The following is a 12,798-nucleotide window of genomic DNA, read 5'->3' on the forward strand; positions in this document are numbered from 1 at the left end:
TATACTGTGCTCGACTGTGTATCTGGAGAAAATGATAAGGGATTCATTTCTATAGATTTAATACCATCTTATTATGAAATCATCTCTGGACAAACCATAAACAATCCAATTAATCACTGTGCATACACAAATGGGATGATAATACCTATGACTAAAGTGATGTGCATATTAGTTTTTTGGGGGATGCCCATATTTAGACATGATGATGATAATGTATGGCAAGCAAGAAGTTGATTTTGTGTCCTGCTGTTATGATGTTTGCATTTCTCCACTTGAGAAGATGCTCAAGGTGACCCCAATTTGTGAACTTCCACATTTCCCCTTGGGGAGAAAATCTGTTGGAATGAGGGGGGAGTTTGCTAGATTTGTTTATGCTTGTTATTGCAAATGTACAGAGGTACCTTTGAAATATGGTTGGCTGGGGAAATTGTGGGTCTAAAGTAACAGCAATCTGAAAATTTTCAAATGCATTCAAACCTGTTACTAAAATAGATTTTTTTTTTGTGGTAAAGAACATTCTTTACTGGCTTTTGACCAATTTGAATGGTGAAACTCCACAGAGTGGGCAATATTCTGTCTGTTTAAAATGTATATTATTTTATGGAAAGGTGGTTTTTATATTATTTATTTATTGAATTTATATACTGCCCTACACCTGCAGGTCTCAGTATAAGTGGGGTGTAAGTTTCAGTTTCTGTATATTTTAATAGTTGTAGCAATCATATTAGCTTTTTAAAAAAGAGAGATGGAGAACCATGGAAACAAGAATTTGAAGACATGCTTCCTCTTCTCCCTACATTGTTAGCACATCCCTTTCTCCTCTTGACCACTTCCCATTAAAGTTAATTGCACATTTCCTTTAGATGAAGCAGAGGCACTGCAGACAAGGTTATAGCACTGTGACTTTAGAATATCTGTTGTGTGGCGGCAGAAGAACATTAAATATACTTGGTTTTACTTGCATTCTTCCATTTCCTTCCAACAGAGGAGCATGAAGAATCCATTTACAACCTATACATCTCAGAAGTTCGAAACATGAGACTTCGTTTGGAGAATTGTGAAGATCGTTTGATTAGGCAGATTCGAACCCCACTGGAGAGAGATGACTTACATGAAAGTGTATTTCGGATCTCTGAACAAGAGGTGAGTCTTCTGAGCTTCTCTGTGGGCTCTCCAAAGCTCATGAAATGTAACAGTCGTGTAATAATGAGCCCATAAAGAGCTTATTCAGAAGGGACTGCTACAATTATCTGCATGGCTGCATCTACAAATTAAAACGAGTAATGTTCACTTGTAGAGCTAATTAAAGTGAAGTAAACATTTGAGCCACCAGTTGGTTTTGGGGCAGTCTGTTTACAAATGCCTTCATTTTGGAATTCCCAAACCGAGCAGGTAAGCTTTACTGGTTCTTTGAAGATAAAAGTGAGCAAAGATCTTATCCAAGAAGTCTTTTGGTTTTTGTGTGGCAGTGGTTACGACTTTTGAGTTCTAGCTCGGATTAACTAGTTTTGCTTCTACTGGCCTGAACCCTAGCTAGTTGTCTTGATTCTGAGTATATTTCACTAGTCCTCAACAAATGGAAGGGCAAACAAACAATGGAAGGACACAACCATCCTACACTAAGAATAGGCAATAGAACGAAAGAATGATATCCTCATCTCTCTCCCCACCTTCCCTTTCCCCCAACTGCAAGATGTCTATGACAAAAATGTCTCTCACCAAATGTAAACAAACTGTGAAAAAGACAATGAATTGAAAGTGGAGACAGTAGATGCACCGTTCACTGTTTATCTGTTTGCTTTGTAACACAAAACCCCGATAAAAAGTAATTTAGAAAAATGGAAGGGCTCATTTCAATTTCAAAAGCATAACTGTCAACTTTTCCCTTTTCTTGTAAGGAATCCTATTTGGAAACGTTGATAGCTATGTTCAGAAGGAACTGAGATTCAGTGGAGGTTCCCCACAGGGGTACAAAGGCAGGGCAGTTTTTTTTGTGATTTCCTCTTTCCCCTGTAGCCTCTCACGCTGCTCCAAAGGGTCCTATAACCCTTTGCTCATATTATCTTCTATAGTATTAGTGACTCTTGACCTAAGGATGCTTATTATGATTGTTTGAGAACTGCTCCTTGCTATAGGGGGAAAAACATTTCATCTTTGGTTCTGTAGAAACTGAAGAAGGATCTGGATCGACTCAAGGAGGACTTGGAAACAATCACAGACAAATGCGATGATTTTTTCAGTCAAGCTGCTGGTTCGCCCTCAGTTCCTACTCTGCGGTCGGAGCTTAACTTAGTAATTCAAAATATGAATCAGGTTTACTCCATGTCTTCCATTTACATAGAAAAGTAAGTAAGCCATCAAGTCATTCACATTTTGTAACACTTTTTCATCATCATCATTTGATAGGATGATGTAGTGTGTGCTTGGAGGGGAAGCTGAGTATATTCACAGTTTTGAATATATTTTGTGGAATTGAATAATAGATACAGAATTTCATATGGCCACCTTGAAAGTGTTTATAAAGTTGAAAGGCCAGAAATAAAATTAAACAAACAAATAGAAGAATGATCTTAGTCGTATAGTCATCATATACTAAAACAAGAACTATTTAGAACTATTTGGAAATTATGAATGACAAGTGATCCCTTTTGTTTCAGGTTAAAAACTATAAATTTGGTGCTGAAAAACACCCAAGGAGCCGAAGCACTGGTAAAACTCTATGAGACTAAACTATGTGAGGAAGAACCATTAACTGCTGACAAGAGCAATATTGAGAACCTTATGGCTACGTTGAAGGTATTCTTATGATGTACAGAAAAATAATAATGAGAAATAGGTGTGCTTTTAAGTGATATAAAGAAGTAAAGGAGATTGATATATACCGTACTGTCATACAAATGTAAGAACATTAGCATCCTCTTCTCTCAATGGCCAGCCAGATGCCTGTGGGAAATTTGCAACAGGACTGAGCGCAAGAGCACACACTCTCCTGTGGTTTTCAGAAACTGGTATTCAGAGGTGTTACTGTCTCAGACCTTGGAGACAGAGCATAGCCATCAAAAGCCCTCTCTTCCATGAATTTGTCTAAACTTCCTATATCCAAGTGGGTGGCCCTCATTGCTTCCTGTAGGAGCAAATTCCATAGTTTAACAATGTACGGTGGAAATAAGTACTTTATTTTATCTGTCTTGAATCACCTGCTTTCTGTTTGGCCTTTAGAAGAATGGAAACGAAGTAACATGAGTGGCATTGAGATGTAGCCAGTTGACTGGTCAAATATTGTGAATTAGGAATGAATGCTGATTATTACATCATTTCCCAGTAACACTTAGCTAAGAGCTGAGCTGCATATTACACCATCTTGTGAAAAGAAGACCAGAAGTTTAGAATCCTGAGGTTTTCCTCTCATCCCTATAGGGCAGGGATTAGGAACCTGTCCTCCTCCAGATGTTGCTGGACTCTAACTCTCCTCAGCCAGCATGGCCAATGGTCAGGGATGATGGGTGTTGTAGTCCAACAACATTTGGAGGTTCTGTATCCCTGTTATAGGCAACAAAAGATGGAGGAACTTGAAGCAGTCACTGGTCCCTTTCCTTCCCATATGGTTCTTCAGAAAAGAAAAACACAGCCAAATTATACCAGGAAAGAATGCAGCCTTTTCCCTTCCTTCTTATGCAGCTAATTTTCCTTAACTGCTGAGAAGTGGAAGACCAGGGAAGATTAGCCACATGAGAGATAAACTTAGGTATGCCTATAATTAGCAAAGTATTCCTCTTCATTATAGTTACAGAAGCAGTAATGGTGCAAATACAAAACCATTTTTTATAGCATTTCACTGAAAATTTGGGTGCTTTGTTTGTTTCCCACATGGATACCCTATGACTAGTTAGTAATATGATGCATTAGTTAGTAATGATGCATATTGATTTGAAACAGCAGCATTATGATCCGTATTGAGATGTCACATGTTTTGTGCACCAGCAATGGAGATCAGAGGTTGATGTAAAAAGAGAAGTATTCCATGCTCTAGAAGACGAACTCCAGAAAGCTAAAGCAATTAGTGATCAGATGTTTAAAACACACAAGGAACGTGATCTCGACTTCGACTGGCACAAAGAGAAAGCAGATCAGCTGACTGAGAGATGGCAGAATGTTCATTCTCAGATTGAGAACAGGTTAGTACTCCTACTTTCTTTTCAGAAACTTCAGAGTGAAACCTTGCATCATGCACAGCATAACTGAGGAGAGAAATAAATAAAGAAGACAAAACTTCTCTGGTTTGGTCATGCCCATTTTGACAGGAGGGCGGGAGCTGCTTTCTTGAGACAGCTCCTATAACATATATATGAAGGAACACTGAGCAGTGAATATGGTTCCTTCAAGCACACGCAAGGCCGTCCCTAGGGAAGTGTGTGGAGCTGGACAAATCTTACTGTTTGGGCTCCTTGTTGCCTTCACCTACCCCTTGCCTGGCCCAGTGGTGGCCATGGCTCCTCTTCAGTCTCCCTGTGGAGAGTCACCACTTAATATGTGGGAAACCAGCTGCTGATTCACCAAGCGTGTGGAAGTGTTCCCTTTTTACACTGAATTCCACCATTGTACAAATCCATCCAACTGCTACCAGTGTATTGACAGTAAACTTACACATTGCATATGAAGAAAACCTTCAGTAAACACATTTCTCTGCACCTCCTGCTAAGGCTTGCTTTTTTTTTTTTTTTTTTGCAGCTTCTGTTAGTGGCAACAGTCTCTCCTCCCCTTTCTTTCCCTCTGGCTTAATTTTTTCTTTCTTTTGCTGCGTCTTTAGTATTGGCACTGGGATTCTTTGCCTCCACCTCCCTGCTTTTTTCTAAGAGCGAAGGAGATGGAAAGATTTGTCCGGTGGGCGAGAAGCTGCAGGGCCAACTAAACCCAGGGCTGTCACCTTCATGTGGCGCCCTCAATGACCCTGCACACATGTTACTGCAGCAATGTGGAAAGAAGTCACAGGGAAGCAACTTCCACACTGTGGCTTCTGCAAGATACATACTGCACGTCTGTGATTCCCTTGGTTCAATCCTTGCTTTCTTCAGGAAAGCATGCCTGTCTTAGAAGCACTGAGTTCTGGGTTCGCAATAGGCGGCACTGTGTGGGTAGTCTTCTGTCCTGACAGTTTAAGGTACTCTTATTTATGGCAAATGAGAATGCTCCTGCTTGCTTGTGAAATAAACATGAAGCAAATGCTGCCTCTCTCGGACAGCTTAATTGGCTGTGCTGGCAGTTCACCATCAACACTTAGGCACTCTGAGCGGGAGAGGTAACAGATTTTGTGTCGACTGCCGCTTGTAACTGTAAACAGACTGTTCCCTACAAATGTTCACCCTCCTGTTTTTATTTATATATATATATATATATATATATATATATATATATATATATATATAAAGATATATATATATTGAAGATGACGAGTGAGACCTCGTCGAAACGTCGCCTAGACACCCCAACTTTTACACGGGAAGACACCCGAGGACACCAAAACCTGCATTCCTGTACCCGTGAAAATCTACGAAAGCATATATATATATATATATATATATAAAATAAAAATAAAAAAATAAAACCTGGCTAGTTATCAGTATAATTTTTCTTCAGCTGTATAAAACTTAGCCATTTTAACTATTGCCCACATTATTTACTAATGGCTACTCACAGAACAAGAGGGGCCATAGAGAGGTATGGAGGTGGGGGTTGGAAGCTGGAAGGTTGGTGAAGGAGCGTTTGCTTTTTCCTTTTCCTTTTCTTCTTCCTGCTGCACCAGTATCAGGCTGGGGAAATGGACTGAGGTGGGACTGAGCAGGTCCCTGGCCCCAGCTCTCAAAATGCTCTGTTTCAGTGTCTTACACTGCGTACTGCTGTTGGGAGCACTGATAACAACAGTATTTCCACTGCCTCACTTTCCACAGTTTCAGCTTTCTGTGGGGGTGTCCCAAGTGGTAGACAACAGTGGACAGGGGAATCCCTTCAATCTTAACCCCCTCCAGCACCACAGGTCAGTTTTTAGGATTGTAGTTATCGGAATTACCACATAATGTTTCGCTTTCCTTCTTCTCTTTCTGCCTCAAACTTGAAAACTGCAGGGAAAAAAGTTCCTTATTTTTATTATTTCTATTATTATTCCTGTAGATTGCAAGGCCCTTTTCTGTAAAGACTTTTGTAATAGACTATGTACCTGTTTTTCCCTAACAACCATGGATTTAGTCAGCATATGAAGAACTAGGAATTTATTCTAAAGTGAGTCTTTTCTCCACATTCTAATCCTGAAGTTTTGCAACTGAGGAATACTGTTGCAGGACATGGAACGTGACTGCTCCGTTTTTTTCCTTTTATTTTTGAAGCTGCTGCTGAATTCTACATAACTTCCCTCTAGTGGTCACCCTGAGTAGCTTTTTATGTCTAAAATACACTGGTACATGTAAGCATCCTTGTCTGAATCTGGAGGTTATCATGGCAGGGGATTCACTTATTTTTCAATGCCTGGCATTTGAAATGAGGAACTTGTAGATAGAGACAGAGAAAGACAAAGCCCTTTGAAATAAGGAACACAGGGAGAGACATCTGGCTTCCTATAAAGATGAAGGGATGTTTGATAGAGAGATAGAAGGTTGCCTGGAGCTTTATGAACCCAGGAATGTATGTTCTTTGGCATGTATTCCTCAGAACTAATACATTTCTTGATAACTGTGAGCTCCTCAAAAAAGGCATGGAAATTAAAAAGAACCCAGAGAGGGTTTTTTTATGAAATTGGCAAAGCCTTTCATTCTGAAGGTTTGCAGTAGAAATCCTGAGAAAAGGACTTCTAACCGAATGATGGCTTCTGACAGCCAGCTGTTTATGAAGTGGTGTAGCCTAGCGGTTCGAATCCCTGCGGCGGGGTGCGCTCCCGCTGTTCATCCCAGCGCCTGCCAACCTAGCAGTTCGAAAGCACCTCCGGGTGCAAGTAGATAAATAGGGACTGCTTACCAGCGGGAAGGTAAACGGCGTTTCCGTGTGCGGCTCTGGCTCGCCAGAGCAGCGATGTCACGCTGGCCACGTGACCCGGAAGTGTCTCCGGACAGCGCTGGCCCCTGGCCTCTTAAGTGAGATGGGCGCACAACCCCAGAGTCTGTCAAGACTGGCCCGTACGGGCAGGGGTACCTTTACCTTTACCTAGCCTAGCGCTGAGCTACAAACCAGGAATTTCTAATTTCACCTTTGCCCTGAACTTACTGTGTAGCCTTAGGCAATCTCTGTTCTGTTTCAGACTTAGCACCCACCCCAAAGATCTTTATTATGCGGGGAATAATAATACTGACTTGCCCATACAAGGTTATTGTAAGGTTGCTGGTGGTGATGATGGCTAGTTCTTTATTGTCATTGCTACTAGTTTGTTCTTCCTCACTGAAACAGCTTGCTTTTCACTCAACCAGGTTGCGTGACTTAGAAGCTATCAATAAATCCCTAAAGTACTACAGGGATACATATGGTGCACTGGATAACTGGATCAAGCAAGTCGAAGAAACTCAGCAGAGATTCCAGGAAAATCCACCTCAGAACAGTAAAGCTCTGGCCAAACAGCTAAACCAGCAAAAGGTAAAAGCTTGATTGATTGATTTAATTTGTTTATATGCCACCTTTCTGTAGTGAGCTGATAAAAAATATCCACTTATAACATGCAGGTTTTGTTCTAGGGTTTAGATGTAAAGAATTAATAACTAAGCTAAAGACAGCCAGTTTCAGTTCAGCTAATAAGAAATTTCCCCTTTTAAGCAGCGTACTGGATATACCTCTGTATCTTACATTATTAATAATCTAGTGTGTTTCTGCATATGTTGGTTGAGGGGCAATGTCCCCCCCTTCCATTTTTCTTGTAGAGCCAAAGGTAATTTATAAAGAGGACCACAGGGAAACAGCCTTTCATGCTAAGTTTTTATACATAAACACAACTTTCACGTTTTCAGTCTAGTATGTTTTAAAAACAAGTAGAACACCAGCCTTTAGGATGGGGAAAGTTGCATAGGTTGATACTGTTACATACTAAAATTCTCTTGTTTGTTTTACAGATGCTAGTGTCAGAAATAGAGACGAAACAAAACAAGCTAGATGAATGCCAGAAGCACTCAGAGCAGTATTCAGCTGCAGTAAAGGTAAAGCTATAACTTCTCTGCACAGTTATTATTATTTTTTAATTCTTTGTGGAAATGTGAGCATTGCTCAGCATCCAGAATGACAACAGTGATGCTGCTATTCCTGCACCTGGAAGTCTGGGTGTGGAAATGTGGAAGCTGCCGTGTCTTCTGAGAGATACACTTTACAACATTGCTTCACATGTTGCTGTTACTGCCACAGCTGCTGCTCCAATCCACATTGTTAGGCTGCATTGTATCAGTGGGTGCTGGCAGCCGTAGTGGGCTGGGGTGGTGGCTCTCAGCCGAACTCTAGCATAGGCAATCCGGTGCTCCTTCCAGTGCATTTGCAAAATGCTGACCTTGCTGCTGTCTCACCTTGCCCCTATACCTCATAGTGGCACTGTGGTCTAAACCACTGAGCCTCTTGGGCTTGCCGATCAGAAGGTCAGTGGTTTGAATCCCCGTGACAGGGTGAGCTCCCATTGCTCTGTTCCAGCTCCTGCCAACCTAGCAGTTCGAAAGCATGCCACTGCAAGTAGATAAATAGGTACCTCTGCGGTGGGAAGGTAAATGGCATTTCTGTGCGCTCTGGTTTCCATCACAATGTTCCATTGCGCCAGAAGCTGTTTAGTCATGCTAGCCACATGACCTGGAAAAGCTGTCTGTGGACAAACACCGGCTCCCTCGGCCTGAAAGTGAGATGAGCACTGCACCCCATAGTCGCCTTTGATTGGACTTAACCATCATGGGGTCCTTTACCTTTTTTATCTTAAACTGCAGCAGCATCACGGACCAGAGATCAGGCAAACAGTGCCACCCCACTGTGTCACCCTCTCCTGTGCTGCTGGGTGTGGTCTGTAATCAGACAATCCAACCTACCCACTTGAGTGGCAGCTTTGCCTGTCACCAAAGCAACAGAGAAAAGCCAAGAGAAACCTCCAATGGTCCTGTTCAGCTGTGTGCAGGCATTCTTCCTATCTCTACCTCTGTTTCCAGAGTGACAGGTTTTGTATGGAAAACTATCAATGAAACCTACCGGTTGAGCTGAGGGAAGTTGCTGTTTCCCAGCCCAGTTATAATGTGAGTTCCACAGCAGCTGCATTGTCTTCTTTTACACTCCAGCTTCACTGCCCTAGTGTCACAGAATATCCAGGATATCTTCTGGTGACTGTCAGCTGACAGGAGGTAATCTTTCCCTTCCAATACCTTGCATCCCCTCCCCCTCAAAATCTGTTCTGGAAGGTGTTCCCCACCTTCCAACTGTCCAGATCTTGAGGGGCATCTAGAACTGTCCAGATTGTATGCTATAGAGGGATTGCCTAAAATTGCCTCCTTCCCAGTTCTCCTGACAGATTCCCTTCTGTCAGCAGACCATTCGCCATTGGATATCACCCATAGTCTTCAGATGAATTCATGTAGCACTTGAAGGACTCCTAGTATGGAACAAGTAGCTTACAGGTTTACCTATTTCCATTTATTTTATGCAGGACTATGAGTTGCAAACGATGACATACAGAGCCATGGTTGACTCCCAGCAAAAATCTCCAGTGAAACGCCGAAGAATGCAGAGCTCCTCTGATTTCATTATCCAAGAGGTAGTTGGACGTGCCTTAATATATAATGCTTTATAATGGCCCACATTCCACTTCTGCATTGCGAAAGCTTTTGAGCCACGTTCATGAAATACTTGCAGTATAAATATACAAAGCTAGTAATTGATCATGTTACACCCTGCTGCTTCATTTTGGGTGCGGCTAGTCTAGCTACAGCTACTTGGACAATATATCCAGTCAGAGAGCACGATGTGGTCACCTGAAGTTGCCAGTGTTACATAGATTAGTTTATCACATTATTCCAGGGTACACTTTCACCAGTTTCCATATCATCAACTTCAGTGTAATGTGCAAATGTACAGTTGTGGAATGGACTGTGGCCAGTGCTCGTGATTCTGAAGAGAGGTGGTTGCTCAGAGGTAGAATACATGATTTGCATGAAGAAGGTTCCAGGTTCAACGACTGGCATCTCTAGCAAGAGGAATCACAGGTTGCATGACAAGGAACATCTGGTGGATGATACCTTGGAGAGCTTTTACACATCAGCATAGATAGTACCAAACTGGATGGAACAGTTGGTCTGATTTGGTATAAGGTAGATTAATGTGTCCAAAAGAGTTAATGAGGATTTGTAAACGAAAACCCCAAAATTTAGAAGTTCAGTGTAGGTAGGGAGTTCTTTAGAGTTAAAGGATCTAAAGAACCTAGATTAAAATGTGGATACTGGTGACCATAGAGTAAAAGTACAACAAACTGACGTTTGGAACCTATCCCTGGCTGCGAAGAGACATTTCTTTGTTCCAGAGTTTGCAAGCTCACCCATCAGCAAGATAGAGATTAAGTGCAATCGAGACTGAATATAATCACAGACTCTGTGAATGATAGCCAGAATACAAAGAGTTACAGAATGATTTATGAAAGATTATGTTCCTGTATATGTCTGTAACCCTCATGTGTTTCGGGACCCTGAAGCATCCTTTTCTAATACAACATATTGAATGATGTCTCTGCTTCATACAGAAAAATGTGTTGGGATTCATTGCATTCAATAATTCATAAAATAAATGATTTAAGGCGTGAGGGGTTAGGAGGTTAATCCCATGATGAATTTGGTCCTTCATCTTTCATTCTTAAGAGCACCTCCACACCTGCTACCCCCAAAGCAGACAGAAGTCAACTCCTCTCAACACTCTGTTTGTTACACTGATTCTTCTAAGAATCTGTTGGACTCAGGGTAATCTTTCTAATGTGTTTTGTATATTATGATTTAGGAAGACGCAGTTCATTTTTATTTCAGAAATCATCTTGTAACCTTATTTGTTCTATATAAAAGTAAATAAATTTAAGACACTCCATTTCAGCATTAATCAGTACCGTTCCTCTGTTTCATTACAGTTTATGGACTTACGAACACGCTACACAGCTTTGGTGACCTTGATGACTCAGTATATAAAGTTTGCTGGTGACTCTCTCAAAAGGCTGGAGGAGGAAGAGGTAAGTCAGCAGATAACTTTCAAAGGGATGGTAAAACCACTAAGACAGCTATTTTTTTTTAAGTATAAGGATAGATGATGTGAACTCCTTACGTACTCTCTAGATATAAAATGAAGGTTGACATCACATATCTAGTGAACACCAAGACTGACCTGAAATTATCCGCTCTCATTGTCCTTACTATTTTTACTACTTTAGTTTGCTAAAATTCTATTGCAGGATATTGGTTCTATAAGAGAATTTCCCTAAGGTACTGAGAAACTTGTAAAATACCTTTATATTTATTGGCTTATAAGCTCTCTCACACTGCCGTGCTTTCAACTTAGCAGCTGGATTTGATAGTAGTCTAAGTAGTGATGACAGGATGGACAGGGTTGGGAAGTATGGCAAAGGGAGGCATCTGCATGCAAGCAAAGATATCTCAATAGTTCCTGTGATGTATAGTATTGAACAAGGCCAATTCAGAAAAGAGTTTTCTATTCAGTCTGCAAATAAAAATGGCAGGCAGACAAAGCTGCCAGTGGAGGCAGTGCATGTTGCTGATGAAAGGGAGGAGAAATTTAAATGGTCTATTTCACTGAAGGAGAGAGCAAGAGTACATGGGAAAACTAATTCTGAGCCTGTGATGAGAATAAAGAATAGAAGTCTGAAGGCAGGGCATTATCCCATGGGAATCAGCCCAATTCAACAACCCACTTGCCTTTCAGAAAGGTTGCACCCTGAGAACCTGAATAAAGACTTTGAAAAATATTCTCACAGTGTACTGATAAAGGTGGAAGAGAATATTCAAACAGGTGAATTGTTAGCCATTGTTGCAAAACTGCCCTAAGCAATTTAAAACCAAGGAAGGAATCAGTAAGACAATGCAGCAACAATTAAGACACGTGTCCTTCTGACAGGTGAATACTACAAATACATTACATAATATGTCTCTAGATAGCAGCAATTTTAGAACAGCTACCCCACAAGAAAGACTGTACAAATTCCAAAGAAAATAAGTGTTGAAGGCCAAGGAAGCACAACTTGTTTCTGTGCTGTTTCAAAGGTTTACACAGTAGAAAACACAGTTATACAGCATAGTCTAAAAGTGTATAAACTAAATTGTGGAATGATGCAAAGCAACATCAACCAAAATATGAATTCAGTATTGTTATGTTATTCAAATAAATAGTGATGTAGTGCTGGCCAGTTCCCAAAGCAAAATAATTTTGAGGAAGGGTAATTTGGACATGAACCAAGAAAGGAAAAATTTGAAGATACCCTTTCTTGCAATCTTCAAATGCTGAGAGTTTGACACAGAATGTTGTCTGTGCTTTGACCACTCTATTCGCTGGTGTTCACAAAGAAAATGTAGAGATGGAAGTGGATATGTTTTTTTAAAAAAGGAAGGATTTTTTCTAGCTGAGTCAGTGCTGCATAAAGATGTACATGACCATTCAAAGCTACTCGAAGAAGACAAAAATCATAAACTGAGAGAGGATGTCAGGAGAGCAAAGTATGGAAACACAGGAAACGAACAGCCAGTTTTTGAATCGAGAATGTGCAGAGAAAGCATAGGCCAAAAGGAAGAAATAAAAAAGAAAGAGGTACATAGTTGTATTGAA

General features: G+C 40.9%; 1 protein-coding gene across 26 annotated transcripts in view; it reads left to right on the plus strand.

The window, feature by feature from the left end:
- LOC309366917 (dystonin-like) overlaps window positions 1-12,798 on the plus strand; it is a 301,144-nt gene that overhangs the window by 148,780 nt on the left and 139,566 nt on the right. For all 26 annotated transcript variants that reach the window (XM_081905876.1, XM_081905879.1, XM_081905865.1 and 23 more), the window contains 8 exons: window positions 986-1,143; window positions 2,167-2,345; window positions 2,658-2,796; window positions 3,982-4,175; window positions 7,449-7,611; window positions 8,082-8,165; window positions 9,635-9,742; window positions 11,096-11,194. In XM_081905876.1, coding sequence (XP_081762002.1) covers window positions 986-1,143; window positions 2,167-2,345; window positions 2,658-2,796; window positions 3,982-4,175; window positions 7,449-7,611; window positions 8,082-8,165; window positions 9,635-9,742; window positions 11,096-11,194 — 1,124 coding nt within the window. The remainder of the gene's footprint in view (window positions 1-985; window positions 1,144-2,166; window positions 2,346-2,657; window positions 2,797-3,981; window positions 4,176-7,448; window positions 7,612-8,081; window positions 8,166-9,634; window positions 9,743-11,095; window positions 11,195-12,798) is intronic.

This window comes from Podarcis melisellensis, assembly GCF_964234715.1.
Source record: "Podarcis melisellensis genome assembly, chromosome: 3".
Taxonomy (NCBI): domain Eukaryota; kingdom Metazoa; phylum Chordata; class Lepidosauria; order Squamata; family Lacertidae; genus Podarcis; species Podarcis melisellensis.